This window comes from Thrips palmi, unplaced genomic scaffold, assembly GCF_012932325.1.
Source record: "Thrips palmi isolate BJ-2018 unplaced genomic scaffold, TpBJ-2018v1 HiC_scaffold_3, whole genome shotgun sequence".
In the NCBI taxonomy this organism is placed as follows: domain Eukaryota; kingdom Metazoa; phylum Arthropoda; class Insecta; order Thysanoptera; family Thripidae; genus Thrips; species Thrips palmi.
The window spans coordinates 4,355,050-4,379,470 of record NW_023144630.1 but is presented as its reverse complement, the minus strand read 5'-3'; the positions used below and the strand labels follow the sequence as shown (position 1 = coordinate 4,379,470).

General features: G+C 51.7%; 5 protein-coding genes across 11 annotated transcripts; 3 read left to right on the top strand and 2 right to left on the bottom strand.

Moving 5' to 3' along the window:
• The first annotated feature begins 280 nt into the window (after positions 1-280).
• On the top strand, positions 281-8,821 carry LOC117647801 (elongation of very long chain fatty acids protein AAEL008004-like). Of its 5 annotated transcripts, none has more exons than XM_034389723.1 (8): positions 281-358; positions 4,481-4,558; positions 4,704-4,894; positions 5,615-5,695; positions 5,810-5,866; positions 6,242-6,347; positions 6,959-7,101; positions 7,306-8,821. In XM_034389723.1, exons 2-8 carry the CDS (start codon positions 4,489-4,491, stop codon positions 7,534-7,536), a joined length of 879 nt encoding a protein of 292 aa, XP_034245614.1. In that variant the 5' UTR covers positions 281-358; positions 4,481-4,488; the 3' UTR covers positions 7,537-8,821. The 5 variants fall into 5 exon arrangements, with proteins under 5 accessions (XP_034245614.1, XP_034245612.1, XP_034245615.1 ...); XM_034389721.1 differs by lacking the exon at positions 281-358 and adding an exon at positions 733-862; XM_034389724.1 differs by lacking the exon at positions 281-358 and adding an exon at positions 768-821.
• A 1,083-nt stretch (positions 8,822-9,904) lies between these two features.
• Positions 9,905-11,069, bottom strand: LOC117647800. Its single transcript, XM_034389719.1, has 4 exons — positions 10,626-11,069; positions 10,456-10,534; positions 10,216-10,375; positions 9,905-10,128 (listed from the first exon to the last, which is right to left on the bottom strand). The coding sequence occupies exons 1-4, from the start codon at positions 10,707-10,709 to the stop codon at positions 9,930-9,932; spliced, it is 522 nt and encodes a 173-aa protein (XP_034245610.1). The 5' UTR covers positions 10,710-11,069; the 3' UTR covers positions 9,905-9,929.
• Positions 11,070-11,288: 219 nt separating this feature from the next.
• On the top strand, positions 11,289-17,133 carry LOC117647797 (muskelin). Its single transcript, XM_034389714.1, has 15 exons — positions 11,289-11,477; positions 11,751-11,820; positions 11,907-12,049; positions 12,135-12,333; positions 12,418-12,610; positions 12,688-12,965; positions 13,040-13,153; positions 13,232-13,398; positions 13,497-13,668; positions 13,749-13,946; positions 14,028-14,107; positions 14,193-14,292; positions 14,370-14,509; positions 14,590-14,692; positions 14,769-17,133. The coding sequence occupies exons 1-15, from the start codon at positions 11,392-11,394 to the stop codon at positions 14,949-14,951; spliced, it is 2,226 nt and encodes a 741-aa protein (XP_034245605.1). The 5' UTR covers positions 11,289-11,391; the 3' UTR covers positions 14,952-17,133.
• LOC117647799 (DNA replication complex GINS protein PSF3) lies at positions 17,056-18,533 on the bottom strand. Of its 2 annotated transcripts, none has more exons than XM_034389717.1 (5): positions 18,256-18,533; positions 17,942-18,090; positions 17,710-17,854; positions 17,500-17,629; positions 17,056-17,408 (listed from the first exon to the last, which is right to left on the bottom strand). In XM_034389717.1, exons 1-5 carry the CDS (start codon positions 18,276-18,278, stop codon positions 17,178-17,180), a joined length of 678 nt encoding a protein of 225 aa, XP_034245608.1. In that variant the 5' UTR covers positions 18,279-18,533; the 3' UTR covers positions 17,056-17,177. The 2 variants fall into 2 exon arrangements, with proteins under 2 accessions (XP_034245608.1, XP_034245609.1); XM_034389718.1 differs by having other exon boundaries at positions 17,942-18,030; positions 18,256-18,499.
• LOC117647798 (lysosomal acid glucosylceramidase-like) lies at positions 18,429-24,376 on the top strand. 2 transcript variants are annotated; one of them, XM_034389715.1, is made up of 10 exons: positions 18,429-18,554; positions 19,451-19,585; positions 19,909-20,004; positions 21,334-21,528; positions 21,913-22,196; positions 22,493-22,662; positions 22,892-23,129; positions 23,201-23,345; positions 23,427-23,506; positions 23,821-24,376. In XM_034389715.1, exons 2-10 carry the CDS (start codon positions 19,513-19,515, stop codon positions 24,211-24,213), a joined length of 1,674 nt encoding a protein of 557 aa, XP_034245606.1. In that variant the 5' UTR covers positions 18,429-18,554; positions 19,451-19,512; the 3' UTR covers positions 24,214-24,376. The 2 variants fall into 2 exon arrangements, with proteins under 2 accessions (XP_034245606.1, XP_034245607.1); XM_034389716.1 differs by lacking the exon at positions 19,909-20,004 and having other exon boundaries at positions 18,431-18,554; positions 23,821-24,213.
• Positions 24,377-24,421: the final 45 nt, after the last annotated feature.

Genomic DNA, 24,421 nt, shown 5'->3' with positions numbered 1-24,421 from the left:
TGAGTGCGACAGAGACAGACAGAGGCACGGCGATGAAACGACCCTTGGGTGCGTCCGCCGCTGGGAGTCGGATGGGAATGGGAATAATGGGAGTGAGGGGTGCTTATTGTTGTCGTAGTCGCGATGTTGGCGGCGAGGCGACCGCGGCGACGGGGCTTGATAATAATGCAGGCTGGCGCGCTGCCGCCCTGGCCATGCTGGCAGCCAGCAGGGCCAGCCCGCACCGCCATGCGTTGACGGCTGACGCGGGGCAAAGGCAAGCAGACAGCAAAGGGTCGTCCAGTCGGCCGTCCCTCCGTCCCGTCGCAGTGTAGTGGCGGTGGCGGCGCAGTCGGGGAGAGAAATCAAAACCGGCAAGGTGACAGCGACAGTCGTCCCGCCCCGTCCCGTCCGGCACGCTCATTCCGAGAGTCGTCCGTCGCTCTGTCTCTCTCGCACCTACGGGGCGCTCCGTGAGTGCGAGAGAGACAGAGCGGCGAAAGCGACTCTCGGACTCAGTCTGCAGACGGCATGCCGAGGCCAGGGCCAGCGCGGCAGGGGCGGCCTAGGCGGCCGTGGCTGTCCGAGGTGCTGGCGGTGCTGGACCTGGCGGAGCAGGCCGTGCGCGCGGCCAGCGGTGCCAGCCGCCACTCGGTGACTCCGCGCCCCAGTCGGGCGGCGTGACGAGGCGTGACGAGACGAGACGAACCTCGAGACCAACCAGACGGCGCCCCGCGACCGCCGCGACGAACCACCAACCGCCATCTCCGCCCTCGCCGCCCCCAGGCCGCCCCCGCCCCCGCCACGTGCAAGTGTTTGCACGTGCTTGCCGACGGCCAGAGGTACGGGAGTACACACGGGTCGCCGCGGAGCCTACGACAGTGTGAGTGTCTTCGCAGGGGATTCCTTTCATTGCAAATAGTTGACCGCCCACTCCTCCGCCGACCAAACTTTAAAAAAAAGGGACGCATAATGCAAGTGAAAGGGAGCCGATAAAAGGTGCAAGTGCTGACGTCTTAAGCTTTCTTTCGAATGTGGAGTTACCAGTGCCAGTGCATGTCGAGACAATTAGAGTGAACAGCGCGCCCGCTGAATCACTGAAATGGTGGCCGGACTGTTTGATGGCTCCGCGCTTTCTGCCGTCCCATCGTCTGAATGCCAATGCGGCCGATAACTTCGTGAGAAAATTTCCCATCAATGAGCAATGTTTTGCCTTGCCACGGGCCGCGGAGGGTTTTGAGGTAAATGAAGTTTTGGCGGCGGCGGGGCCGCGGGGCCGCAGGCTGTGTATGTACACGTGCATCGCGGAATCGCGGACCACGTGCTGCGATGCGAACCATCCCCGCGGCCGTGTGCGTTGTGCGCCTCTAGGCTCATTCAGAGAGTCGTTCTCTGTCTCTCTCGCACCTGCAGTAGATCCACCCCCGCCGCTGCATTAAGTCCACGCGCCCAGGGCTGCCAAATCCGGTCAGAGCCCTCATCAATTGGCATGTAAATCGCCGCGCCTTCCCTCCTCCAGACGTCACCGCGGCACCGCGGCCAGGCAACTGAGTGGCTTAGCGGCTGCAAGGGAAGGAAGGGACGAGTGCAAGTTTTGTCTGTTTGTATTGTGACCTCTCTGAGTGGCGTCAACGGCGCGGTGTCTCGAGGCCGCCCATTGGATCCCTATTGGGAATCGGCACCGCGCCGCGTAAGCAGGCCTACAGTGAATGAGTGACGCCGACCCTAACTGCCACACACACTGGCAGACGCACGAAGTTGACGTGGGTGCGGGGCATGCCCTGCCGGGGGCTTTCTTTTACCCTTCAGGCGGCCATGGGCTCGGCGGGGTCCGGGGCGCTGGCGCGCGCTGGCGTTTGGGAGGACTCTGTGGGCATGTTCCTAATGGAAGCCGGGGGAAGTCCCCGAGGCGACGACCCCTCCACCATAAGTGTGTGGACAGCCTGACAGCCATAGCGTGACTGCCCCACTACAGGCTCACCCTCTGTGGGGTGCCCCAAAAAGGGTGCCCAAAAAGAGTGCCCCAAAAAGGGTGCCCCAAAAGGGGTGGCCCAAAAAAGGGTGGCGCAAAAGGGTGGCCCAAAAAGGGTGGCCCAAAAAGGGTGCCCGAAAAGGGTGCTCCTTTAGGGGTGCGAAAGAGTGTGCCAGGTACTTTGAAAACAATTGCAACCCAAATCCGTGAAAGCACTTAAGCCCAAGTTAAAACCAATGGGTCTGCATGCAAATCGGGACCTTGTTCCCATCGCTCGTTGCACCGTGGGCAAGGCCGGGCGAGGACACCTCTAGCCATTTCGCTCGTCTGGAACGTCGCCGCGTCCTTTTCGTTTTCTTTTTTTTTTCGCGATTTTAAGGTCCTTAGTGCGCGTCTCTTCGGCGCCTCTCGCTTGCATAAGCACTGTCTTAGCAGCGTGTTCGGCCGGGACTGGGGAAGGACCAATTACACTGAATTGAACGAAATGAATTGGAAATCCAGCGAACGGCACGTGTCAACAATTGTGGGGCGTACGTACAGTGCAGGCGGTCCTCCCACAGCGCTCCGCGTGAGAGGCAGAGCATTGCGAAAATGCATTGCAAATGCGAAAATGGCATTGCAAGTGCGTGGATGCGCCCGAAATAACTTACCTTCACGCGGCGCTGCTGGTGTCCCTCGCGAAATGCCGCCCGGTCACTGTGGCATACTGCCTTGGGAAATTTTGGCGGCCCGGCCGCGACCGCCACGATTTCGGCCCGCATCACTCAAGAGCCGTGAAGCCTGGCTCGTGCGTGGCGTTGCATGCGTTGCATTCACGATGCGCTCTCCGAAAATTCAGAATCGTTGTTTTTCATTCCCAGGACCTGTCTGTCTTCGTTTTAAACCAGCCGTTTCTTTTTTTTTCATTCCACCTTTAAATTTGGAGGCGGGGAAAGAAACACAGACGGATGCTTCGTAAATCTATGCTTCGTTTCTAGAGCTGTCCGACGCGCCATTGTGTGTACAGCATCGGCGGAAATAAAACAGCAAAAAAGACAGCTACAAAAAAATAATCGCACTTGCTACTGGATTAGGATTGCCCGTTGCACTGTCCGAAATGTAAACAGTTTGGATAATTAAAACTTTTTGGTCGGAGACGCCCGAACTCTGTCAAAAAAGTGGGGGGGGGGAGTGGTCCAGAAAGCGAAAAACCTCGTCGCCGAATACTCTGATTGCGCGGAGACATTGAATTGGCCAAGCTCGGGCGGAAATCACTCCAGACAGTGGCGCGACGACCCGCGAGGAGTGAGGCGTGGTGGCGAGGCGGGGCGGGGTCGGTGGTGGTAGTGGGCGGTAGCGTTGTACCTCCATGGGCGGGGTGGCGGGGCGTGGCGTGGCGGCAGGCTGGCCCAGCAGACTGATGGGTGCGAGAGAGACAGCGACGTAAACGGCTCTCAGTCTGCAGCATGGCATGTCGGCGCGTCGCGGCCCCGGCGCAAGCCCCGGCGTGCCCGTGCCCCCCGCGCCCGGGGCCGAGCCGGCCACCGCCCCAGCGGCCCTGCGGCCCCGCGGCCCCGCGGCCCGGCGTGCGACACGGCAGGTGAGCGTCAGCGAGTGCGTGCGCTCGGTGCGCCGGCCGGGGCGAGGGGCGGGGCGGGCAGGGCGGGCACAGCGCGGCGGGCACTTGCTGCCGGCTCCGGCTCCGTTGGCTCCGCTTGCTCTGGCTTGCTCCACTGACCGCGTGGCTGCCGCCAGAACCGCCACACCGCCAGCACCGCCAGTACCACGGCCACGGCCAGGGCACACTGCATCCAGCCGCACCGCGCCGACGTCGCGTCCACTGGCAGTTCGCGCGTCCTGGGCGCCACACCGACGATCCGACAGTCACCTGCCGTCGCCGTCAGCCACTGTAAGGAGGAGGAGCCGGCCGCTGTCCACGCCCGGCGCGCCGCCAGAGGGAACCTCACCGCGATGCAGCGGTGGCGAAAGGGCCAGCATGCCCACCAGGCAATACCTCTCTCGAGAAGTCGCCGTGGTGCCTGGCTGAGATGGGCAACCCTTGCGACACTTCCCTGTCGACTTGTCCCGTCGCTGTGGTCTCTCTCGCACCCGAGACAGCGACGGAGCGACGGCCCAGTCGGTATTCCGGTATTGCGTGGGTCGGGCCGCCCCTGGGCCGCCCCTGGGCCGCCCCCGCCGGACTGGTACTGTGGACGGGGTGACGGGGGTGCCATGTGGTGCCGGGCCGGGCGGGGCGGGGCGGGGCGGGGTGGGGACCCGTCTGAGGCGGCCCGTCGGAGACAGCCCGCCTCGGGGAAGTCCGGGTGCACTCTTGGAAGTCTCCGTGCGTCTCTCCAGAAAACGCCCACAGTGCTCATTGTCAAGTCTTGCTGTCATAAGGTGTCTCATCTGTCGTTCGTGAAAACTAAACTTCCTCAAAAGGCGCCTGGCGTTTTGGCCGCCTCCGCCGGTCTTCTGGCCCACTGTGCGCTGCGGCGCGCTGACGGAGACGGAGGCTGTGTGTGCTGACTGGTTGCTCTGGTTGCGCAGGGAGCGCCATGTCGCGTTCCACCATGATGCTGTCGGACAACCCCCGCTGGATAGAGCGACTGGCCAAGTGGCCCGCAGGTAAGCCCGCGCCTTGGTTCCGGCCGAGCGCACGCTCAATGTCGTGCAAAGCTAAAGCAAGTTGTAATTTACAGTGCTAGTGCTCATTAGGCGCCCCGCCGAAAACGAGGCGCGATTCTGACTGGCGCTCTGTGATTGGTTGTAGACCACCGCACGCACGACTGGCCCATGATGGGGTCGCCGGCGTGGCCGCTCACCGTGGCGGCGGCCTACCTGTACTTCGTGCTGTCGTACGGGCCGCGCCTCATGAAGACGCGCGAGCCCTTCTCCTTCAAGGCCTTCATCTACTGCTACAACGTGTACCAAGTCATCGCCAACGCCGCCATGTTCTACACGGTGAGGCCGCCCACCGCCGGCGACGCTCGGGGCGCACCGCACTGGAAAAAAAGTTCTCGGATGGTCCAGGCGAATCAATTACCGATTGAGCAAACTCGGCCCGCCTTCGCGGGGAATCCCTCCACCGCTTCGGGGTGCGGATCGCAGCATACCCCTTCCCTTCCCTGTCCGGCCAATCATTCGCCTGGATCGTCCGCGGGGTTTTTCTTTCCGCCTTTCTTTGCAGTGCCGGTGCCGGACCGTTGATGCGATCAGATTGTGTCTTGGTTTGTTAGTGCGGTCCGGCTGGTCCGGCTGGCCCCGGGCGACGCGTCAATTCATTGTCCAGCCGGCGCGTGCCGGAACGACGACAACTCGAAGCCAGGCACAGTGGGCCAGAAGACCGGTGGAGGCGGCCAAAACTCTAGACGCGTTTTGAGCTCCAGAGTCGCTAAGCGGGACTCGAACAGAACGTGTGACCCCACCAATGGATTGCTCTCCGAACGAGGAATCCATTGGTGGGGTCACACGTTAGGTTCGTGTCCCATTTAGCGACTCTGGAGCTCAAAACGCGTCTAGAGTTTTGGCCGCCTCAGGGGAGCGCCTGCGAGACCCAGGGTGGGCAGACCCGCCAGACACGGCTGCTCGGCGGCACTGCCTACCCTGGGTCTCGCAGGCGCTCTCGCAAAACGAGGCCGTACGTCCGTCCAAAAAATGACGTGACTGTCGGCTTGCCCGCAGGTGCTGACGAGTGGCTGGACGACGACCTACACGCTGGGCTGCCAGTACGTGGACCGCTCCGACAGCCCGGAGGCCACCAGAGTGAGTACGCTGCGGTACCTGGGGCCGCGCAGTGGATTTGCGCCATTTCCGTCGATTTCGTGGAGTCGTCGTCTGATTGGTTGTTGTTGCGACCCATTACTCCCTTGTTTCCAGATGGCCACGGCGATGTGGTGGTGGTTCATCCTCAAGAAGACTGAACTCATCGAGACGGTAAGACACCACCAAGATCTAACTGATAGGCCAACTAGACGCATGCCGTACCCTTTTCTACACGCACACCGAAAGTTTCTTGCTACTTTTCAGTGCGTACTCGGGGGAAAAAGGGGGGGGGGGCTATAGGTCTCTCACGTGTCTATAGACTCGCACGCGAGGCTCGCACGCGTCGCTCTGGCAGACGAAACGTTTTGATGTTTTTCGACGGTCTGCCGATTGCTCCTAGGAGCGGTCAAGAGCATTGCGCCAAAAAAAGGCGGCCCGTCTCTCCCACGGACAAATCTGTTTTCGGGCTTCGGGCCGCTTCGGGCGCCATCGACATGGTGCGTGCCACGTGTCCTTTAAGCCGTGTGTTTGTCTCCGTCTGCCCAGGTGCTGTTCGTGCTCCGCAAGAAGAAGAGGCAGGTGTCCTTCTTGCACACCTACCACCACGTGTCCACGTACTTGATCGCCTGGTTCGCGGCAAACTTCGCGCCCGGTGAGTCCGCCGCCGCAGACGACGCACAGTGCGCCAGAATCCTGGACGCGTTTTGAGCTCCAGAGTCGCTAAATGGGACTCGAACCGAACGAGTGACGCCACCAATGGATTGCTCTCCGAACGAGGAATCCATTGGTGGGGTCACACGTTCCGTTCGAGTCCCGTTTAGCGGCTCTGGAGCTCAAAACGCGTCTAGATTTTTGGCCGCCTCTACCGGTCTTCTGGCCTACTGTGCGACGACACCCTCTAGTCGTCGACATTAATGGCGCGGCGTTTCGGCCCCGCCGACGCTTTGAATGACACACTGGTAGTGCCACTACAACAGCCGATGGCGCGGCCAATGGCCAATCATGCATTCAGATTTGGCGCGATTCGCGCGCGCGGCCCTAGCGCCTTGCAGGCAGTTTGAAATGCAGATTACGCGCCTTTTTTCTCTACCAAGGCAATCACGTTGGATCGGGAAAACTAAGGAGGGCTGGCTCGGGCGATTTGTCGCCGTCCATAGAAATAGCAAACGATGTGTGAATATTCAGTTTGGTTCCGACAGCTTGGAAACGTTTTTTTTTCGGCTGTTGTTGATTCTGACTTGAGTGGTGCGATTTTGCAATTAGGTGGTCTGGTCTCGTTCTCCGTGATGCCCAACTCGCTCGTGCACGTCATGATGTACACTTACTTCTTGCTGTCCACCATCGACAACGACGCCCTGAGAAAGCGCCTCTCCTCGTTCAAGCGGTACATCACGGCCATACAGATGGTAAGGACTTCCCTCCCGCGGGTGTGCCAACCAGAGTCGCTGAATGGCACTCGAACCGAGCGTGTGACCCCACCAATGGACTGCTCTCCGAACGAGGAATCCATTGGTGGGGTCACACGTTCGGTTCAGCCCCGTTTAGCGACTCTGGAGCTGTGCACGCGTCCGGGATTTGGACCGCCCCCACTGACCCCTCGGTGCTTGCAGGTGCAGCTGGGCATCATCGTGACGCACACGATGCAGGCGCTGCGGCCGTCGTGCGGCGCCGCCCCCAAGATCCTCGTCTACAGCTACATCCCCAACGTGCTGCTCGTCATCTACCTGTTCTACAACTTCTACCGCGTCAACTACAAGACCGCGGCCAAGAAGGTGGGCGGCGAGGCGACGCCCAGCTCGGCCGGCTCGGTCGCCGGGACCACCAGGACCAAGCTGGAGTAGAGCTCCGCGTAGAGCTCCGCGGCGGCGCGGCCCCGGCGGCCGTCGACGGGCTGGTCCCGGACTCCCCCCGCCCCCCGCCGCCCCCCAGTGCGGGCCGAACTGAACCGAGGAACGGGGCTCTAGTGTATCCGTATCCGGTTGAGAGAGCACCCGGTTGTGCGTACAAATCGCGGGTCGCCCACAGTGCACTAACAGTGCACTTACAGTGCACCGCCCCAGAGTGACATTGCCTACACTGTCGCGAAACCTTGACTCATGAAGCAGATGAGCGTAGGCCTTGCCGTCCCTACCAAGCTGCATACAAGGGCTACAGTGTAGCTGCATCGCGCCGTCGGCAAAGTGGGATGGACTTGGCCGCGGCCGGGATTCGAACCGCGGTCCGCAAAAAGTGGCGTATTCGCTGCATGGCGAATCCGGCGGCACAGAGGCCCAGGTTGCATGACTCAATGGCTGTGTGGCTTCCGGGCCGAGCCAGGCCGGGCAGATCGACTGAGATACTCTTGGCGCGCGTGCACGCCAGGACGCCAGGTCCATACTGCTCTTTTTTTCTTTAATTGTTTGCTGCTGGCTGTGGTTGTCGCCTTCATCGCGGGTTGGCGTGCCGCGGCGTGCCGTGCCGTCCGAGATCCGTTGACCTCGGCAGGCCGGGCTGACCATTCCGTCCGTATGGTTTTCGTCACGGACGCGAACTGCGGACGCGGCCAACCCATTCCGTAGGGAATAATCTTGTGATCTGTTAGTGTTTAGTTAGTTTTTCGTATTTTCGGGTTCTAGAGGACTCGGCATTCCAGAGCGCGGGTAGGTCCGCCAGGCTACGCCAGGCCAGGCCACCCCCAGCAGCTTACCCATGCTAGCCTTCTACGCTAGCCCCTGCATTTTAACAATCTAATCGTTGGTTACTGATGCACAATGTATTTTATAAGAGGTGACAATTGCTCCAAATCATTAAAAAATAATGTAAACTGTTATATAGGTAGTCGTAGGTGTTTTGAAATGTTTTGAATCTCAGTTGTTTTTATTATTTAATATTTATTTAAATTAACTACATAGCAGGTGGTGAAGGTTCTTTGGAACACCATTGAATTCACCAGCACAAACCCATCTATAGGTAGGTCTATAGTTGATCATAACAATCTACTAACTGTACCATTGTGCTGTTTATCTTATCCTCACCAGTTCCTTACAACTGAATTGTACATACTCTAGAATTAAGAGGCATGTCGACTTACTGATCTGTATATCTTTTCATGACAATAAATGAATATGAAATAAATTTCAATAATAATTGTTTCTCATTATATGATTTTTGGACTATTCAAAAATCATAAATTGTTCTTATTTAACTAACAGAGACATTTATAAACACAGATATGACAAAACAATCCAACATAAAAATCTTTTCTTTTTTTGGCAACATTGACTAGAATCCTGTGAAGAATGAGATCACAAATATGACTGGTACACTGCACTCCTGGAAAAGACCCACTGCCAGGTTCTCATCAGAGAGAACCAATGTTAAGACGGCAGAGTAAACAAAAGCAGTCACAGAAAAATACAGACAAAAATAAAATTGTAAACAAAGTTTTAGCTGGAAAGGGGGAGGTTTCACCTGGCATAATAACACCACTTCAAACTAGATAAAGCATTGGTTCCAGAAACCAGGAAAGTATACAACCGACACAACATAAGATTTTATACTTTCAAATAAGGATTCGGAAATCCCCTCTCAAGCCTTTGATGCAGAAGTCTTTGATGTGGATCTCAAAATTTTACTTTTAAGTGTTCTCATCTCAACTTCCATGCTGAGAGTGTCAACCGTGGGGGATCGAGACGTTGAAGGCACAACTTGAACCCCTTCCAAAGACAAAGATTTCAGACTGTTTTCTATGGCGACCACCGAACTAGGACTAGAATTGTGTTGAGCAGCATCTAGTGCTGGCAGTGCTGGCAGTGCCAGAGGCTCTAAGTCACCTTCTCCAACATCTCCCGGCCCCGGTGAAGGGGTGGGCGGGGGCACAGGCATAGGCACAGGCATAGGCACGGCCACAGGCATTGTGGCAGGGACCACTTGGTTGCTGCTGCTTTCATCGTCAATTTGATCGAGCCAATCACATGATGTGGATGGAACCACTTGATTTAAATGTTCTTCCATTTTGATACTTAGATAAGTACTGGCTATTTACACACCAAAATACTGATATTCTGGAAAGAAGACTTTCCCCCGTACTTCAACACGGAATATAAAGCTATAAAAATGGAATGAAGCTTGACTAGAGTTCAGGAATGATTAGCATTGAATTCAAGCAACAAACTTGAATAAGTTAGCTTAAACCCTGGGAGGGAAACAAAGCAGCACAGTGAAGCAGCACTTGCAATAGTAAAGGAAATGCTGTTCATATTATAGAACAGCGCGTGCTGAATGATAGTCCACAACAACCCCACTTACGATGTGGCTTCTGAGGTGGGAGTAAATCAAGGTCATCCTCGTCCTCTTCCCCACCCGAAAGCGGAAGATTTTCGATGCTGAATGTATCAGTCAATTCTTGGCGGCCATCTCGCATTTTCACAGGGAAGAAATTAATATCTTCCTCACTGCAATGAATAAGCAACAGAAGCAAAATAAATTTCCTATCTCATTACATGTATTGTCAACAAGTAAAGTTACAGAAAATTTCAAACCTGTCTTCTGAGTCCCAGTCAACAAGAGGGTGGTGTTCTTTACTTGTCGCTGCAGCAGGAGTTTTGCTCGGAATAGGTAATCTTTGGATTGGAATTAGTCCAGAGCTCTTCTTGTACTCTTGTAGTCGCTGCACTTTTTTTGCTTGCTCAATGCGGCGCTCTGAAGTTTGTTTTAAAAAGATTATTATCAAACATTCTTTTAAAAAGCCAACTTCCACTATCTATCGGCGAGACACACACCCAATTTTCGATGAAGCTGCTTAAGATTTGTTTTCTGCGGACTGGGGACTGATGTGCTGCTGCAGGAACTATCACTTGTCTATAAAACAGAAGGAAAGGATATGAGTAGAGTCAGTAATGCATTGACAAGCGGATAAAGTGGTCAGGCGAGGAGCATTGAAAGCAGGTACCTGGAAGGAAGCACTAGGAACTCCACACCCTAACCTCTCGTCCTGAATCGGTTTCGGATCGCTGTCGATCCCACTGTCTTCCATAGTGGTCTGTAGACGACATGGGCGGAGTCCAGAAAATCAAACAACTCCAGGAACGAAAGGACGAGCTCCTTGTTGTCTTTATCTCGGAATCATAATTTGATTACACCCATGGGGAGCAGCTGTCGCCTATCAAACAGCTACATTTGCCAAATGCAGAGAATTCGATTGACCCAGGAGGCCGAAACAAGCAATTTGTCCATGAATCGGTCAAGGTTAGGGCTCTACATGATGCTTGAATGCCGGTCTTATTCAGGATTTTTGAGTAATGTGAGTTTCTTTCCTCCTTGCTTCTCTGACATTTCGTCTGCTATGCACTACACTGTCTGCTGTCCGTCTTGTCTTCTGCTCCGGAAGTGCGAGGTCTGTTTAGTTCAAGCTAGCTACTGTGAAGCTCTAGCACCGTTAAATGAATCGTTTCAGTTTCAAATAAAATTGATAAATAGTGGCTCTGAAAGATTTTTACGATATTGAAACTTACGAAGAGTTCGATAATATATCTTTCATACTGTTTCGAAAGGTTGCATCTCCTCTCATTTTGACTCACTTCCGTTTTCGAGTAGTGAATTTTTCATATGGGTGCAGTTCGAAAATAGGGGGTGTGTACAGAAAATACACTGAAGGGGGTGTGTTTGAGGAAAATATACATACACATCCATCTCGTCTCTCGTCTTTTCCCCTTGAAATGGGGTCTTTGAGAGATCTATCTCAGAAGAAGCTGGGATATTTCATTCACAAGTGTTCCAGTTACTCTACTACTTATGTCCCAGAGTAAGTTGCTTCACCGGAGAAGAATTTAATGCGATCTGACATTGAACGCACATAACCTAAATATTTGTGTATCAATCGTGACAAGCTTTCAAATTATATTGCGTTGGGCTACCTATTCTGTTATCTACATGACTAGCTTGAATATTTTAACAAAAGCACTTTTACCATTATTTTTTGCTTCGTAGAAAGACCCTTGATACATGTCAGTCAAGAGCACATCCCTCCTGCATTCCCACTTAACTTTGAAGTTCTTTTATTGTTATTGTTTTTCAGAAACATCCAAGAAGACAAATCCCACGATCAGTCATCACGATGGTCATCCAATTCAAATAATCCTATGCAGGTGATTCAGTTTTGCTTTTATTTATGTTCGCAGATTCGTTAAGTTCCTATTTTGTATCTGTTTTAATCTGTTATCTTTTCTTCCAGTATTTGATTTTAAAACTGCAAAAAGTATCTATTGTGAAAAACATAACTTTTGGGAAATATGAAAAAACACATGTTTGCAATTTGAAGAAGTTCAAAGTGTATGGAGGACTCCATGATGAAAACATGATAGAACTATTAGAAAGGTAAATTTTTAAAAATCTAATGATTGTGTCAAATTTACTACTATGTGTACAATGAGTGTTAATCCTGATACATTTCTTGGTGCAGTGGCTTGAAAAATAACAGCACGCCAGAAACATTTGAGCTGAGGCACGAAGTCGGTGGTCAGCCCCTTCCATGCAGGTACATTAAAATCGTGCCTCTTCAGTCATGGGGTCCCAGTTTCAACTTCAGTATTTGGTTCGTAGAGCTCCACGGTATTAGTGATTGGAATTTTGTCAAGCCGTGCATTGATTGGTTCAATGTGGTAAGTTGCCTATTTGCCTGGTTGCCTATTAGATTTTTTTTGTATGTATCTCTCTTATTTATATTTATTGATATGTTTTTATAGTACCGTGAGCGTGAGGTTATACGGCACTGCTTGAAGCATTTTAGGCAGATGAGGTATACAAATGCTTTGGAAGCCCTTGCCAAGGAAACTCAAGTGCAACTGGAAGACCCACACCTGACAAAGCTCCATGAAATACTTGTGGAGCTTGGGGATTTCCAGGGGACAGAGGATTTTATGTCTGAGGCAGTCTCATGTAAGTGCTGCACATTCACATTCTTGACAACATTGTTTACTTTTCCTCCTAACTACCAGTTTTTAATCTTCTAACAGGTGGAATGTTCAACAACTACATTGGGCAGCAGGAGTATATTCCAGAGTGGATCCTGATGCATGCACCACAACACCCCGATGCATTAAGCAGTGTCGATGCTCCAGCCAAAGAATTGCGGCCAGGGATGAGAGGGGGTCATCAGATGTGCCTCGATCCTACCAGTGAAACCATATACTTGTTTGGAGGTTGGGATGGAAACCAAGATCTGTGTGACATGTGGGCATACCACATTCCGACACAACAGTGGAAACTAGTTTCCCCTAACACATCAGTAGAGGTAAGGCCCCTTTGAGCTGCACCTTTTCTTAGAATAGAATTCAACTTTCTTCAATTTTTGCCTCATGTTGCTAGGGAGGACCAAGTGCTCGTTCATGTCACAAGTTTTGTCTGGATCCTGAGAGAAGACAGATATTTACCCTGGGACGATATCTTGATGTTCATTTTCGATCTCCTCCCAACCTCAAAGTAAGTGTTTTTGTTTTACATGGTATTTTTTTGTACTGTTGTGCTGTTTTAAATAACAAACCTTTGCTCCGTTTTCAGAGTGATTTTTATCTGTATGATATTGAAAGCAACTCATGGACTTTAATAACAGATGACACAGGTTCCATGGGAGGCCCTCAGCTAATTTATGATCATCAAATGTGCATGGATTCAGAGAGAAGAACCATTTATGTATTTGGAGGACGTGTTTTAACTGCCACTATTGGGTACATTATCTCCTCACAGTCTGATTTACACACAAACATAATTTTTATCCAATTTTCTACACACTTGTAACTGTACACCACTTCTTTTCTTTGTATAGAGTGTCAGAAGATCGAAACCCTGCAAATGTCATTAATAGTCAAGATCCAGTTTTCTCTGGACTATATTCTTATCATGTGCCAACAAACACCTGGAAAATGCTATGGGATGATTCAGCTCCTGGGGGACCTCGCATCAAATCACGAGTTGGACACTCCATGCTTTTCCATCCTGTGAGTTACATACATTGCTCTGAAGTTAACTGTAAAACCAATAGCTGACCTAACTTCACTTTTTCCTTTCCGAACTGAAGGTGTGCCGCAAGCTGTTTATATTTGCTGGTCAGCGGGGTAAGGAATATCTTAATGATTTCTATACACTAGATGTTGATACCCAAATAGTTCAAGCCGTGTGTGACTGGGGAGTGTCTGGAGCTGGCGATGGACCTGCATCTGGTTTCACGCAAAGAGCAACAATTGATCCTGACCTAAATGAAATTTATGTGCTCTCTGTAAGTTTCTTATTTTATTTTAAATTTTACGCTTCTTTTGTTCTGTTTATCCTCATCTGGCACATCATTAATTGTCTGCAGGGATTGAGCAAAGACAAGGAGAAAAGAGAAGAAAGTGTTCAGAATTCCTTTTGGGTCTACTATATTAAGAAAAATCAATGGTATGTATGAGTGAGATCTCAGATTTTTTTTTCTTTCTTGTGTACTCTATTTAAAAAGAGAAAGCTAACCCTATTTTTATTTCAGGTCCTGTATCTATAGAAATGAAAATACTGGTGAACAGTATTGGCACATTGAGCCTTGTCCAAGGTTTGCACACCAACTTGTTTATGACCGTGCCTCTAAGGTAAGTACTATTCTCACTAATTATCATAGCACTGCCTAAACCTGCGGATGTAACACGAGTCAACATTTCATTTCAAGGTTCACTACTTATTTGGGGGAAATCCTGGACGAACGGGTTTGCCTAAACTACGATTAGATGATTTTTGGAGGTTACGACTTTGCCATCCCACCCCTCAGCAGCTTGACCACACAATCAAATTAATGATTCGTAAACACAAGTAAGTTGTTTTGTGGCTTTATTGTGAAGGATTGTTTTTTTTTTTTTGGGTCTGATTAATGATTTAACAAATGTACTCAGGTTTGTGGAACTTGCTTCCAAGGATCGTTTTGCTGCTCTGGAGTATTTACAGACTGATCTTTCTGACATAATAGATCACTCAAACAAAGATCAAACAAAAGAGGTTTGTCCATTCCGTTTACTGCAGGTCATGAAATTCACACACAACGAGCATACTTACCGTCTTTTTTATGTTCCAGTTTCAGCAGCTGGCGGCTGTTCTGTTTCAAGGCTCTGATAGCAATGGTGAATCTGATGCATCTGATACACCTGATTGCGAACAGTATCGTCAACGATCACATCTCTTCCATAAATTAGGTGTCTTCTTTCCATCTGGCATGACTCAGCCACAAAGTAGTCTTATTGACTTGATTCCCTTATGAACCTATGGTATCTCTTTGGATACCAGTATAGTGTCCTTCAACTTGCCAGGATTTAATTTTGTCATTAAACCTATATTTTTTAGGTAGACTTAAGTCCACAAAACTTGTATATCGTGTAGTATATATTTAAATGGTATGAAAATATTGTTGAAAGCTCTTACTCACTTGTTCCAATCTCATTTTATGTAACTCTCATGAAATTCTTTATTTTATCCAGAGTATATTTTTTAAATGTTGTCAGCTTCTAATTGCTTTATCTTTTTTCTTCTCCAGAGTGTATATAGGTAATTGTGTTGACCCTGTATAGAGTATTCAATTGTGATGTGTCATGAAGTGCAAAGTGTGATATACTGATGTGAGTTTTCTGCAATTTCTGTGGACTGTAGACTTTGTTTATTTGATAGGACTCTGACTGCACCGTATGAAGACTGTGAGGTTAGAAGCAGACATTAAGTAATAGGTTTACTCTTAACGTTTGTTGTCTGGTGATTTATTTTACAGGGGTTGTGTTTACCGACTCTAAAGTGGTGCCTTGGCCTGTATTTACAAATAAGGAAGTGGTGTGGGCCTGTAGTCTATCTCTCAGGGCTGTGAAAAAGATATTGTTGCAAGCTATTAGGTATTTCATAATAAAGAAAATGTGCCACTGCTGTTATTATAAATCTCAGGACAGTTTTGGCAAATCGATTTAGTCTCTAGCTTATTTCCTTTGGGTGAATTTATCATGAGTGTGTGCTTGGCTTTGATTATTAATACTTTCTGTGCTGGTTTGACCACAAGACCATTCATACGTTAGGGTTCAATAATTAAATTAAAGTGAAAATTATTTTAAAATTATTAAGGATACCTTGGGTAATACCTTTTTAGACTTGTAAATTTTATTATGAAATTTGGTCAAAATACTAATGGTTTTGGACAGGTTTTCTTTTATCTGGTATTATTGACCTTGAATAAACATCTGAACAAAATTCATCATGTAGTCCCGACCTTTCAGCATAAGTATTTTAGGTGGTTAAGGAGATGAGTTTTTAATTTTTAGTTTCAGACATAGTATATGTAAGCATAATGAGAAAACAGGCAGCATTAGTTCATTGGGACCTGTCCTATTTTGTATTAAGTAAAGTTTTATTTTTGACTGGATTATTTTAGTTATTTTAACCATCAGGGACTTAAACTAGGCACTTAACATATACTCGTTTGGTACTTTTGATGGGTTGCTATTGCTGTCATAGCTCTGACAGGCCTTATCCTGGTCTATTGGTAGCAGCCCTTATCATCTTGCCCACCTGTCTTCTGTATACTGTCTTCACCTTGTTTCTTAATGTTTTGATTTGTTTATTCTCAAAATGTTTGAATCAATGATAAATCAGTTTCATATTATTTTTTACTTTTGCTTTTGTCTTCTGTCATGAACGTTGGTTGGATGCAGTTTTGTTTTGATGTATTTATGTTTGTAGATACTCAAGTAGACTTTTATAGTAGATTTGCCTCTCTGGGACATGCAAAGGCTTTATGACAAAAGTGATCTCTTTCCCTCTCATGTAATAGAATTAAAATTGAGTTAAGATACAGTTGTGGTATGCCTGGTATATTTTTGTCTTCTGTTCTCTATTTCAACTTATTACTGTTGAGGTATATGACTAGTCACATGTGCTTTTTTATCAAGTATCTTTCTGTATTTACTTACTACTGTGACAGAATTTGTGATCAAACCAAATTACTTACTAACTCTTTGAAGTTAGAAAGAACAAACATCATGTGCTTCTGAGATACAATTACAGACACACTGACAACATTACCGGGGCAGTGTGAGTTCATTACAAATGCAGTATTCCTTATCTATTTTAGAGACTCATTTGGTTATGTTAAACTGTTATGTCTTTTGAGGGGAAAAAAATGCAAGCATGCTAGCTCTTCCAAAATGTACCAATTGTTCTAGTTATGAATTAAACTAGTTTCACACCAGTAATTGGTACCAGGGTGGTACTGGGGCATTAATTGTTATTTGTTTTGTATGTTCATTTGTAGTGTTTTTGTTATTGGGGACTTTCTGCCCACTGTCAGTCATTACGTTGAGAAGGTGGATTTTAAATAAAAAATCATGTCATCCTTATGCATGCCTTTACTTATAGGTGTACAATGTATGAGACAATGACTGTTCAATAAACACTTTTTAAAAATATGAAGATAATTTTTTTCCCAAATTGATCCAGAATGATGTAGGATTTACTGAAGGAGGTCTCTCTGTGTGAGCTTCATCTTTTTATGTTGCATCACCATACCTGCTGCCATGATGAGGGAGCCGCCTTCGGTCAGCCACAAATGCAAACTCGAACCAACTTCCCTCCCCGCTTGATAGATAATTTTTTCTGCATTATCTAGTTTTTTTGATTCGGGAACTTCAATATTTGAATGTTGTGCCCAGTCTAATATTTTACGAAATCTCTGCTTAAATGACTACATGAAAAGAAATTTGTGAAAGCAAAATTAGCACAAGATAAGGTCTATACTTAAAATATAAAATTGAATGAATTTTAAACAGACTTACCTCTACAAGAACGTTAACAATTTCAGGTGACTCTCGGTGGTTTAACATACATAAACTCATGCCAAACTCATAGAAGTATGGAGCCAGTTTGTGTAAATCAACTACAACTGGGTCAGCTTTCAAGATATCTCTGAAAATTCACAACAAAATGTGAATGACATCATCAAAACATAGAACATACAAAACAATGGACAGAGGTTTATAACAAACCTATACGATTCTTTAAATATTTTTGGTAAACCAACGTCAGCTATTGCAGGACGTTGGGTCTTCAAGACACTTGCCATCCAAAAAGGCAATTCAATATTTGTACCAACTTCGATGTCTCTTTTGTCAGAACCAGGATCCAAAAATCCTACAGGACAAAAATAAAACAAAAAAACAAGACTGACAGAGGGCACAATATTCTGAAAGAATGAAGTAAACAAAGGTATAACCTCACCTAAATGTTTGACTTGCACTTCGAACGTGCATGGCACTTTCTCTTGAGTAGCGAGGATGTCTGGGATTGAAAAGTAATTGGGGACGTAACTGTGACACAGAGACATGATTTTCCGGTGATGACACAGCTGTTGACACCCTCCGTCCAAACTGTCAGACGACAAAGGGTCAAAGATAGCCCGGAAGGCGGGAAAACGGGTTGCTTTGCGGTATGAGAAATCGGGCTGGCGGCGCAGTGCTTTAGGTAGGCAACCCAACGTACACGAAACCCAGAACAGATCTCTCTCTTCTCACAAAAACTTTGTCAGGACTTACGATATCAGTCCGTGGCAGAACATTTCGGCGGAAACAAAGTTGAGAGTGGAAAGTTGAACCGATTTTTTTTTCCCACGGGCTGATGGCGCGACGCTGTCCAATCGTCCGGCCAGTCAGGCCATGGCCAGGCCGGTCCCAAGTTCTTTCTCCTATCTCTGTCCTTGTCTCTGTTTTTGTCTCTAGCGTCCAGTCCGGCCCGGCAGTTGCGGGGAGACGGTCGCGCCACTAACTCGTCCCGTCCCGTCCGGCGAGTCTCCTGTCACTGGCACTTGCGGTGCCGCGCGAGCCTCGACGGTCTGGTAAGAGAGAGAGAGAGAGGACGCGAACCACGCGGAGGGAGTGAGAGGGTACAGTGTACAACGACGTCGCCTCGTCTGCCTCACCGCGTGCACTACGTGGCGGGGCTTGCTACTTGTCGCGAATCTCGGGCCGGGGCGTGCACCCTGCCAGTGCGGCCAGTGTTTTTCGAGAGATCGAAATTGCCAATTTGGCGCCAAAACAGAGGCCTGCACGTCGCTGCAACGGACTGGGGGCGGCAGGCATTGCCAGGCGAAGCGAGGCGAAGCCCTTGTGCGACGCAGCCGCTGCCGAGCCGCTATCACGGCGACTGGCATCTTCGACTCAGCTGCTCCGCTGGTCGCACAATAGGCAGATAAGACGTGGCGTGGGCGCTACTGGTTTAAACGACGTGCCGGGAGCGCGTTCACGACTCGAGAGGTTTGACTGCAGGTTGGGATAAGCTAGATTGGGTCTGGAGGCTAGGTTAGGTGGGAGGTGGTAGTAAGGGATTGCCCTCTGCCTACATTAGTTATTTTCAACACTGCAGTTCTAATTGAGTGGTGTTACGTTTCAAACGGGCCGATAAGCAAGCCCGCCACGGTTTTCCGCCCACCTGGGCACCACCGCATCACGGCGCGTCACCCCGGACAGTGCCTGCCACCTGTGGGCTGCACCTGCGGGCGATCGTAGCCGCTGGGCCTTCCCTATCAGGGCGTCGCGCGCAGCTCGGCCCGCGTCCACTCAACGCCCGGTCTTACACCATTCCTCGAGTGCTTTCAGGTGGCGCCCGCTCCGCGCTCCGCGTTCGAGTGTCTGCTGATTAACGCCGTTGCTGGCCTGTCATTGGCCGTCGCCGCGGCCACCCTCAAGCGGACCAGACCGCTTGCCTTCAAACCAACCTGCCGAATGTTTTCAGGCCAGTCGCGTGCGGTGCTCGCAAGACTCGTGTAGGTCCCAGCCAGCAACCCGGCCGCCACCATGCAGCGATTCGGCAAGACCGCCCTCGTCTTCCTCACGTTCGTCATCGGCCTGGCGGTGGCGGGAGGAATCGGTGAGGACTTGGCGGGACTTCCGCGCACGCCGCGCACCTCTCCAACAAGCACGCCTGCATGCTGCACTGTTACTTCCCTGTTCCGCGCATGTCGCCCCTTGCACGCCTCGGGTGCGCTCGGGAGGGTGTGGCTCCGCGCGTCCGCGTCACAGCCTCGCGTCGCAGCCAGGGCCTTTTCCTCTCCTGCCGTGCGTCCGGCGCGACACTTGGAATCTAAATTCCGGACTCTCGAACCGCTTCGCTGTGACCATGAGACGGCGGCAAGCCAGGCCGAGCCGCACCGAGCCACGCCCTCCGTCAGCGCGCCCCCCTGCCGCCCCTAGGTTACCTGCTGGTGGTGTTGTACGGGGCGGACGACCAGCCGGCCGACATCGAGTGGGCGTCCACCAAGGCCCCGACGCCGAGCCCGCCCGGCCCAGGTAGGCCCCGGTAGCGCGCACGGCCGACGTGGGTCGTGCCTCACGTTCAACGAGTCTCACTGTTCGCCAGTGTAGCAGGGAGGGCATTTTCCCAGGTTTAAAAGTTTGGGTACTGTACCTAGGTAAATTTTTTCAGTACCTTACAGTACCTAGGTACTGAAGAAAAAAATTGTACCGAATACCGTACCTAGGTATCAGTTTCGGAAATACCCGGGACCGAAATGTTTCGGTATTTTTCGGTACGCGCGGGAGTGTTGACGGAGGGGACGGTTAATGAGATGCGCTAATACAATTGCGTAGGGGGGGAAAGAATTGGACAAAAAAAATATTCCGGGGAAGAAACAGGGCAGGTTGGTTTCTGCACAAGGTCAAGGCAAAAGACCTGCACTCTGAGATGAGACAAAAGATCCATCCCAGCCGAGCGCTGAGGGTTCGTGCCTAAATTGGTTCTACCCGGGAACCCTCGGCTGCAGCCAATAGAATTGCGGGAGGTCGGTGAAGGGATGGTCCCTGCTGGCAGGACAATTTGGTGTGTCGAATTGACGCGGGATTGTAAAAAAAAAAATGATAGGGTCATTGATGCAAGAAAGTTAAAAGGAACGAAAACAATTTATGTCCCATTCGTGATGTGTGATTGATTTTTGACGTGTTTGCCCGAATAAGTCCACGTATTGAAGCACTGAAAAAAAACCTAAAAAGTACCTAGGTACTTTTGAGAGTACCGGTAAAGTACCTAGGTACGGACTTGCTCGAGTACCGAATACAGTACCTAGGTACTAACTTTTCAATTTTACCCGGGACAGTACCCAGGTACAGAACCGACAGTACCTTCCAAACCCCGCAGTGTAGGCAATAAGTAGGCCAAAATTCCCAGTGTCGTTGCCGACCTCAGCCTGCCTACTAGGCAACTTCTCGACCCAAGCCCCGACCGGTCGGCAGGCCGAGGCTAGCAACTGTCCCCACACTGGCAGGGCGTCCCGCGGAACGGTGTGGCAACACAGCGGAGCGAGGGAGCGACGGGGAGATAGATAGGTAGATAGAGGGACGGAGCGCGCCCGGCGCGCAGGCAGCGCGCTGCTACGGCGTGCGGTGCGGGTCGGCCTACCCCGTCCACCGCAGGGGCTCTGGAGCGGAACTTGGCCGAGGTGGACCGGACTCTGCGCGCTGAGGATAGCAGTCTCGGAGCTCGACTCTCGAAAAAGAGGTGTCGTAGCAGTTACGCTTGCCGCATGCCGCACGGACTTTGGGAAATTTTAAAACTGCATGGCATCGCCGACCCGCGTCGCAGACAGCTGAATAATTGGACTGTTTGTGACGTTGTCCCCACAGACGCAGACGGGTCGTGCTGGCACAGGGACTTCGGCTTCGGCTCGACCGTGTGCGTGTGCAACTCGACGTTCTGCAACGCGCTGCCCGCCGTCACGGCCGCGGCCAGCGGCAGCGCCCTCGTGTACACCAGCAGCAAGGCGGGGCTGCGCTTCCAACGCCAGGAGCTGCAGTTCAAGCAGGCCGGCAACGGCGGCGGTAAGCTCACAGCGGATTAGGCACGAACCGCACGTGTGACCCCATCAATGGATTGCTCTCCGAACGAGGAATCCATTGGTGGGGTCACACGCTCGGTTCGAGTCCCATTTAGTGACTCTGGAGCTCAAAACGCGTCTAGACCTTTGGCCGCCTCCACCGGCCTTCTGGCCAGTCCACTGTGCAATGGCGTTTCTTATCGTTGCACTGGCAGTGTCCCATCATTGTCGCAATCTCATTTGCAATCAGTCCAAATTCTTTTTTCAATTAAAAGTGGAGTGGTCGTCCACTCGCCCGCACGAGTGGCATATCGGTTCGACGTCACTGCTACTATTCACGCCTCTCACTCGCCCAGGCGCTAACGCCAAGTGATTGTGGATTTTGCAGGCCAGATTTTGACGGTGGACCGCAAGACCACCTTCCAGAAGATCCATGGCTTCGGCGGGGCCTTCACCGACGCCGCCGGCGAGATGATCCTGTCGTTGCCGGAGGCGGCGCAGGACCTGCTCCTCAGGTCGTACTTCTCCGCGGACGGGCTGGAGTACAACATGGGGAGGTTGCCCATCGGCGGCTCCGACTTCTCCAACCGGCAGTACTCCTACGACGACGACAACGGCGAGGACACCACGCTCGAACACTTCAGCCTGCAGAAGGAGGACCGCATCTACAAGGTGAGGCCCTCCACCTGGATCAGCCTTCGTCTCCGTGGGGAGCACCGTTTGGGCGCGAGAGAGACAGAGCCATAACGCGTTTTGACCTCCAGAGTCACTAAATGGGACTCGAACCGTACGTGTGACCCCACCAATGGATTGCTCTCCGAACGAGGAGTCCATTGGTGGGGTCACACGTCCGGTTCTAGTCCCATTCAGCGACTCTGGAGCTCAAAACGCGTCTAGAATTTTGGCCGCCTCCACCGGTCTTCTGGCCCACCGTGGTTCGGTGCGTTTATGGTCGCCGTTTGCTGCAGATCCCAATGGCGAAGAGGGCCAAGGAGCTGATGCCCGAGACGTCCGGTGACCTGCACATCTACAGCACGGTGTGGTCGCCGCCCGTCTGGATGAAGACCAGCAACAAGTTCTCCGGCTTCGGCTTCCTCAAGAAGGAGCACTACCAGACGTACGCCGACTACTACGTCAAGTAGGTGCCGCGTGCTGCGATAAGCGGAGTGCAAAAACAACTTGTCCCTTAATCTGCAGGCAACACTGCCTGATTCGCGTGAAGGGTTGCGATCGAGCCAGTGTTGCCAGCGCCAAGGCAAAGGATTTCGTTCGTAATGCGAAACGATTCTCTGGCCTTTGCTCTCAAGATGTCGCCTTGAAGTTGAATTTTCGCCCTTTTGTGGTAACACTGGTTGACTGGGCGGCAGGTTCCTGGAGGCCTACGCCGCGGAGGGCGTCGACATCCACGCGGTGTCCACGGGCAACGAGCCCCTCAACGGCGTCGTCCCGTTCAAGCACTTCAACTCGCTGGGCTGGACGCCCGAGACGATGCACGTGTGGATCCGCGACCACTTCGGGCCCACCATCCGGGGCTCCAAGTTCAAGGACGTCAAGATCGTGGCCCACGACGACCAGAGGATCTTCCTGCCCTGGATGATGGAGCTGGTGAGTTCCCGTCGTGATTTGGAGACGCCGCTGATGACGATGGTGCTGATGACGGTGACGGTTTGGAACAGGTGCTCGCCGACAACAAGACTGCCGACTACATCGACATCATCGCCTACCACTGGTACCTCAACTTCATCACGCCCGGGGCGCTCCTGGACGCCGTGCACAAGGACTACCCCGACAAGCCGCTCATCAACACCGAGGCCTGCAATGGTGAGTTCCGTGGGGGTTCGGAGGCGAGTGCCTCATGCAGGCCGAAGTGCTCACCGACTGTGCTTTCACTGGGGTGCGCAGGAGACAAGCCGTGGGACTTCACCCGGGTGCAGCTGGGGTCCTGGACCAGGGGCGAGTACTACCTCGGAGACATCGTTGGCGTGAGTGCGACGAGCTGCTGCTTCCTCGGACCGCTCGGACCGCAGCCCCGTCCCAGTGGGCCAGAAGACCGGTGGAGGCGGCCAAAACTCTAGACGCGTGCAGAGCTCCAGAGTCGCTGAACAGGACTCGAACCGAGCGCGTGACCCCACCAATGGATTCCTCGTTCGGAGAGCTATCCATTGGTGGGGTCACACGTTCGGTTCGAGTCCCATTTAGCGACTCTGGAGCTCAAAACGCGTCCGGAGTTTTGGCCGCCTCCACCGGTCTTCTGGCTGCTCCACTGTGCGTCCTGACCCCGCTCGCCCTGCCGCAGGTGATGAACCACTGGACGGCCGGCTGGATCGACTGGAACCTGGCGCTGAACCTGCAGGGCGGCCCCACCTGGGCCAAGAACTGGGTGGACGCGCCGATCATCGTGGACGCCAGCAAGGGCGAGTTCTACCTCAACCCGACGTTCTACGCGCTGGCGCACGTCTCCAAGTTCGTGCGGAGGGACTCGGTGCGCGTCGAGCTGCACCACAGCGGCGGCGGCCTGCTGGAGGCCAAGGTGGACAGCATCGCCTTCGAGCGGCCGGACGGCGCGCTGGTCGTCGTGCTCATCAACAAGCACAACAGCGAGCACAGCGTCAGCATCCAGGAAGGCGACCGCGGCCAGGTCGACGTGCACGTCCCCGCCAGGTCCTTCGTCACGGTCATCTACTGGTAGCGGCGCCGCCGGCCTCACCACCCTCAACGACGGCGTGCCCGCGTCCGCGACCTGGGCGTCCTGGACCGCGCCGCCAACCAGAGTCCGTCCAAACACGGCCAAGCGGCTCCTCGAGTCCATCATGTGCTGTGCCTTTAAATATAGAGACTTTCCCAAAGCCAAAGTAGCGATTCGTTTCTCGTCCCTGACCCAGTGAGGCCCGGATAGG

Coding starts and splice junctions, on each gene's coding strand:
- LOC117647799 (XM_034389717.1), bottom strand. CDS start 18,278: ATGTTCTGCCACGGACTGATATC. Junction 17,855..17,941: donor AGTGCAAGTCAAACATTTAG/GTGAGGTTATAC, acceptor TTTGTCCTGTAG/GATTTTTGGATCCTGGTTCT. Junction 17,409..17,499: donor TTGTTAACGTTCTTGTAGAG/GTAAGTCTGTTT, acceptor CTTTTCATGTAG/TCATTTAAGCAGAGATTTCG.
- LOC117647798 (XM_034389715.1), top strand. CDS start 19,513: ATGCAGCGATTCGGCAAGACCGCCCTCGTCTTCCTCACGTTCGTCATC. Junction 20,005..21,333: donor GCCGAGCCCGCCCGGCCCAG/GTAGGCCCCGGT, acceptor TTGTCCCCACAG/ACGCAGACGGGTCGTGCTGG. Junction 21,529..21,912: donor GCAGGCCGGCAACGGCGGCG/GTAAGCTCACAG, acceptor TGGATTTTGCAG/GCCAGATTTTGACGGTGGAC.
- LOC117647800 (XM_034389719.1), bottom strand. CDS start 10,709: ATGGAAGACAGTGGGATCGACAGCGATCCGAAACCGATTCAGGACGAG. Junction 10,376..10,455: donor GCAGCTTCATCGAAAATTGG/GTGTGTGTCTCG, acceptor AACAAACTTCAG/AGCGCCGCATTGAGCAAGCA. Junction 10,129..10,215: donor GACTGGGACTCAGAAGACAG/GTTTGAAATTTT, acceptor TATTCATTGCAG/TGAGGAAGATATTAATTTCT.
- LOC117647801 (XM_034389723.1), top strand. CDS start 4,489: ATGTCGCGTTCCACCATGATGCTGTCGGACAACCCCCGCTGGATAGAG. Junction 4,559..4,703: donor ACTGGCCAAGTGGCCCGCAG/GTAAGCCCGCGC, acceptor GATTGGTTGTAG/ACCACCGCACGCACGACTGG. Junction 5,696..5,809: donor ACAGCCCGGAGGCCACCAGA/GTGAGTACGCTG, acceptor CCTTGTTTCCAG/ATGGCCACGGCGATGTGGTG.
- LOC117647797 (XM_034389714.1), top strand. CDS start 11,392: ATGGGGTCTTTGAGAGATCTATCTCAGAAGAAGCTGGGATATTTCATT. Junction 11,821..11,906: donor ATTCAAATAATCCTATGCAG/GTGATTCAGTTT, acceptor CTTTTCTTCCAG/TATTTGATTTTAAAACTGCA. Junction 13,154..13,231: donor GATCTCCTCCCAACCTCAAA/GTAAGTGTTTTT, acceptor CTCCGTTTTCAG/AGTGATTTTTATCTGTATGA.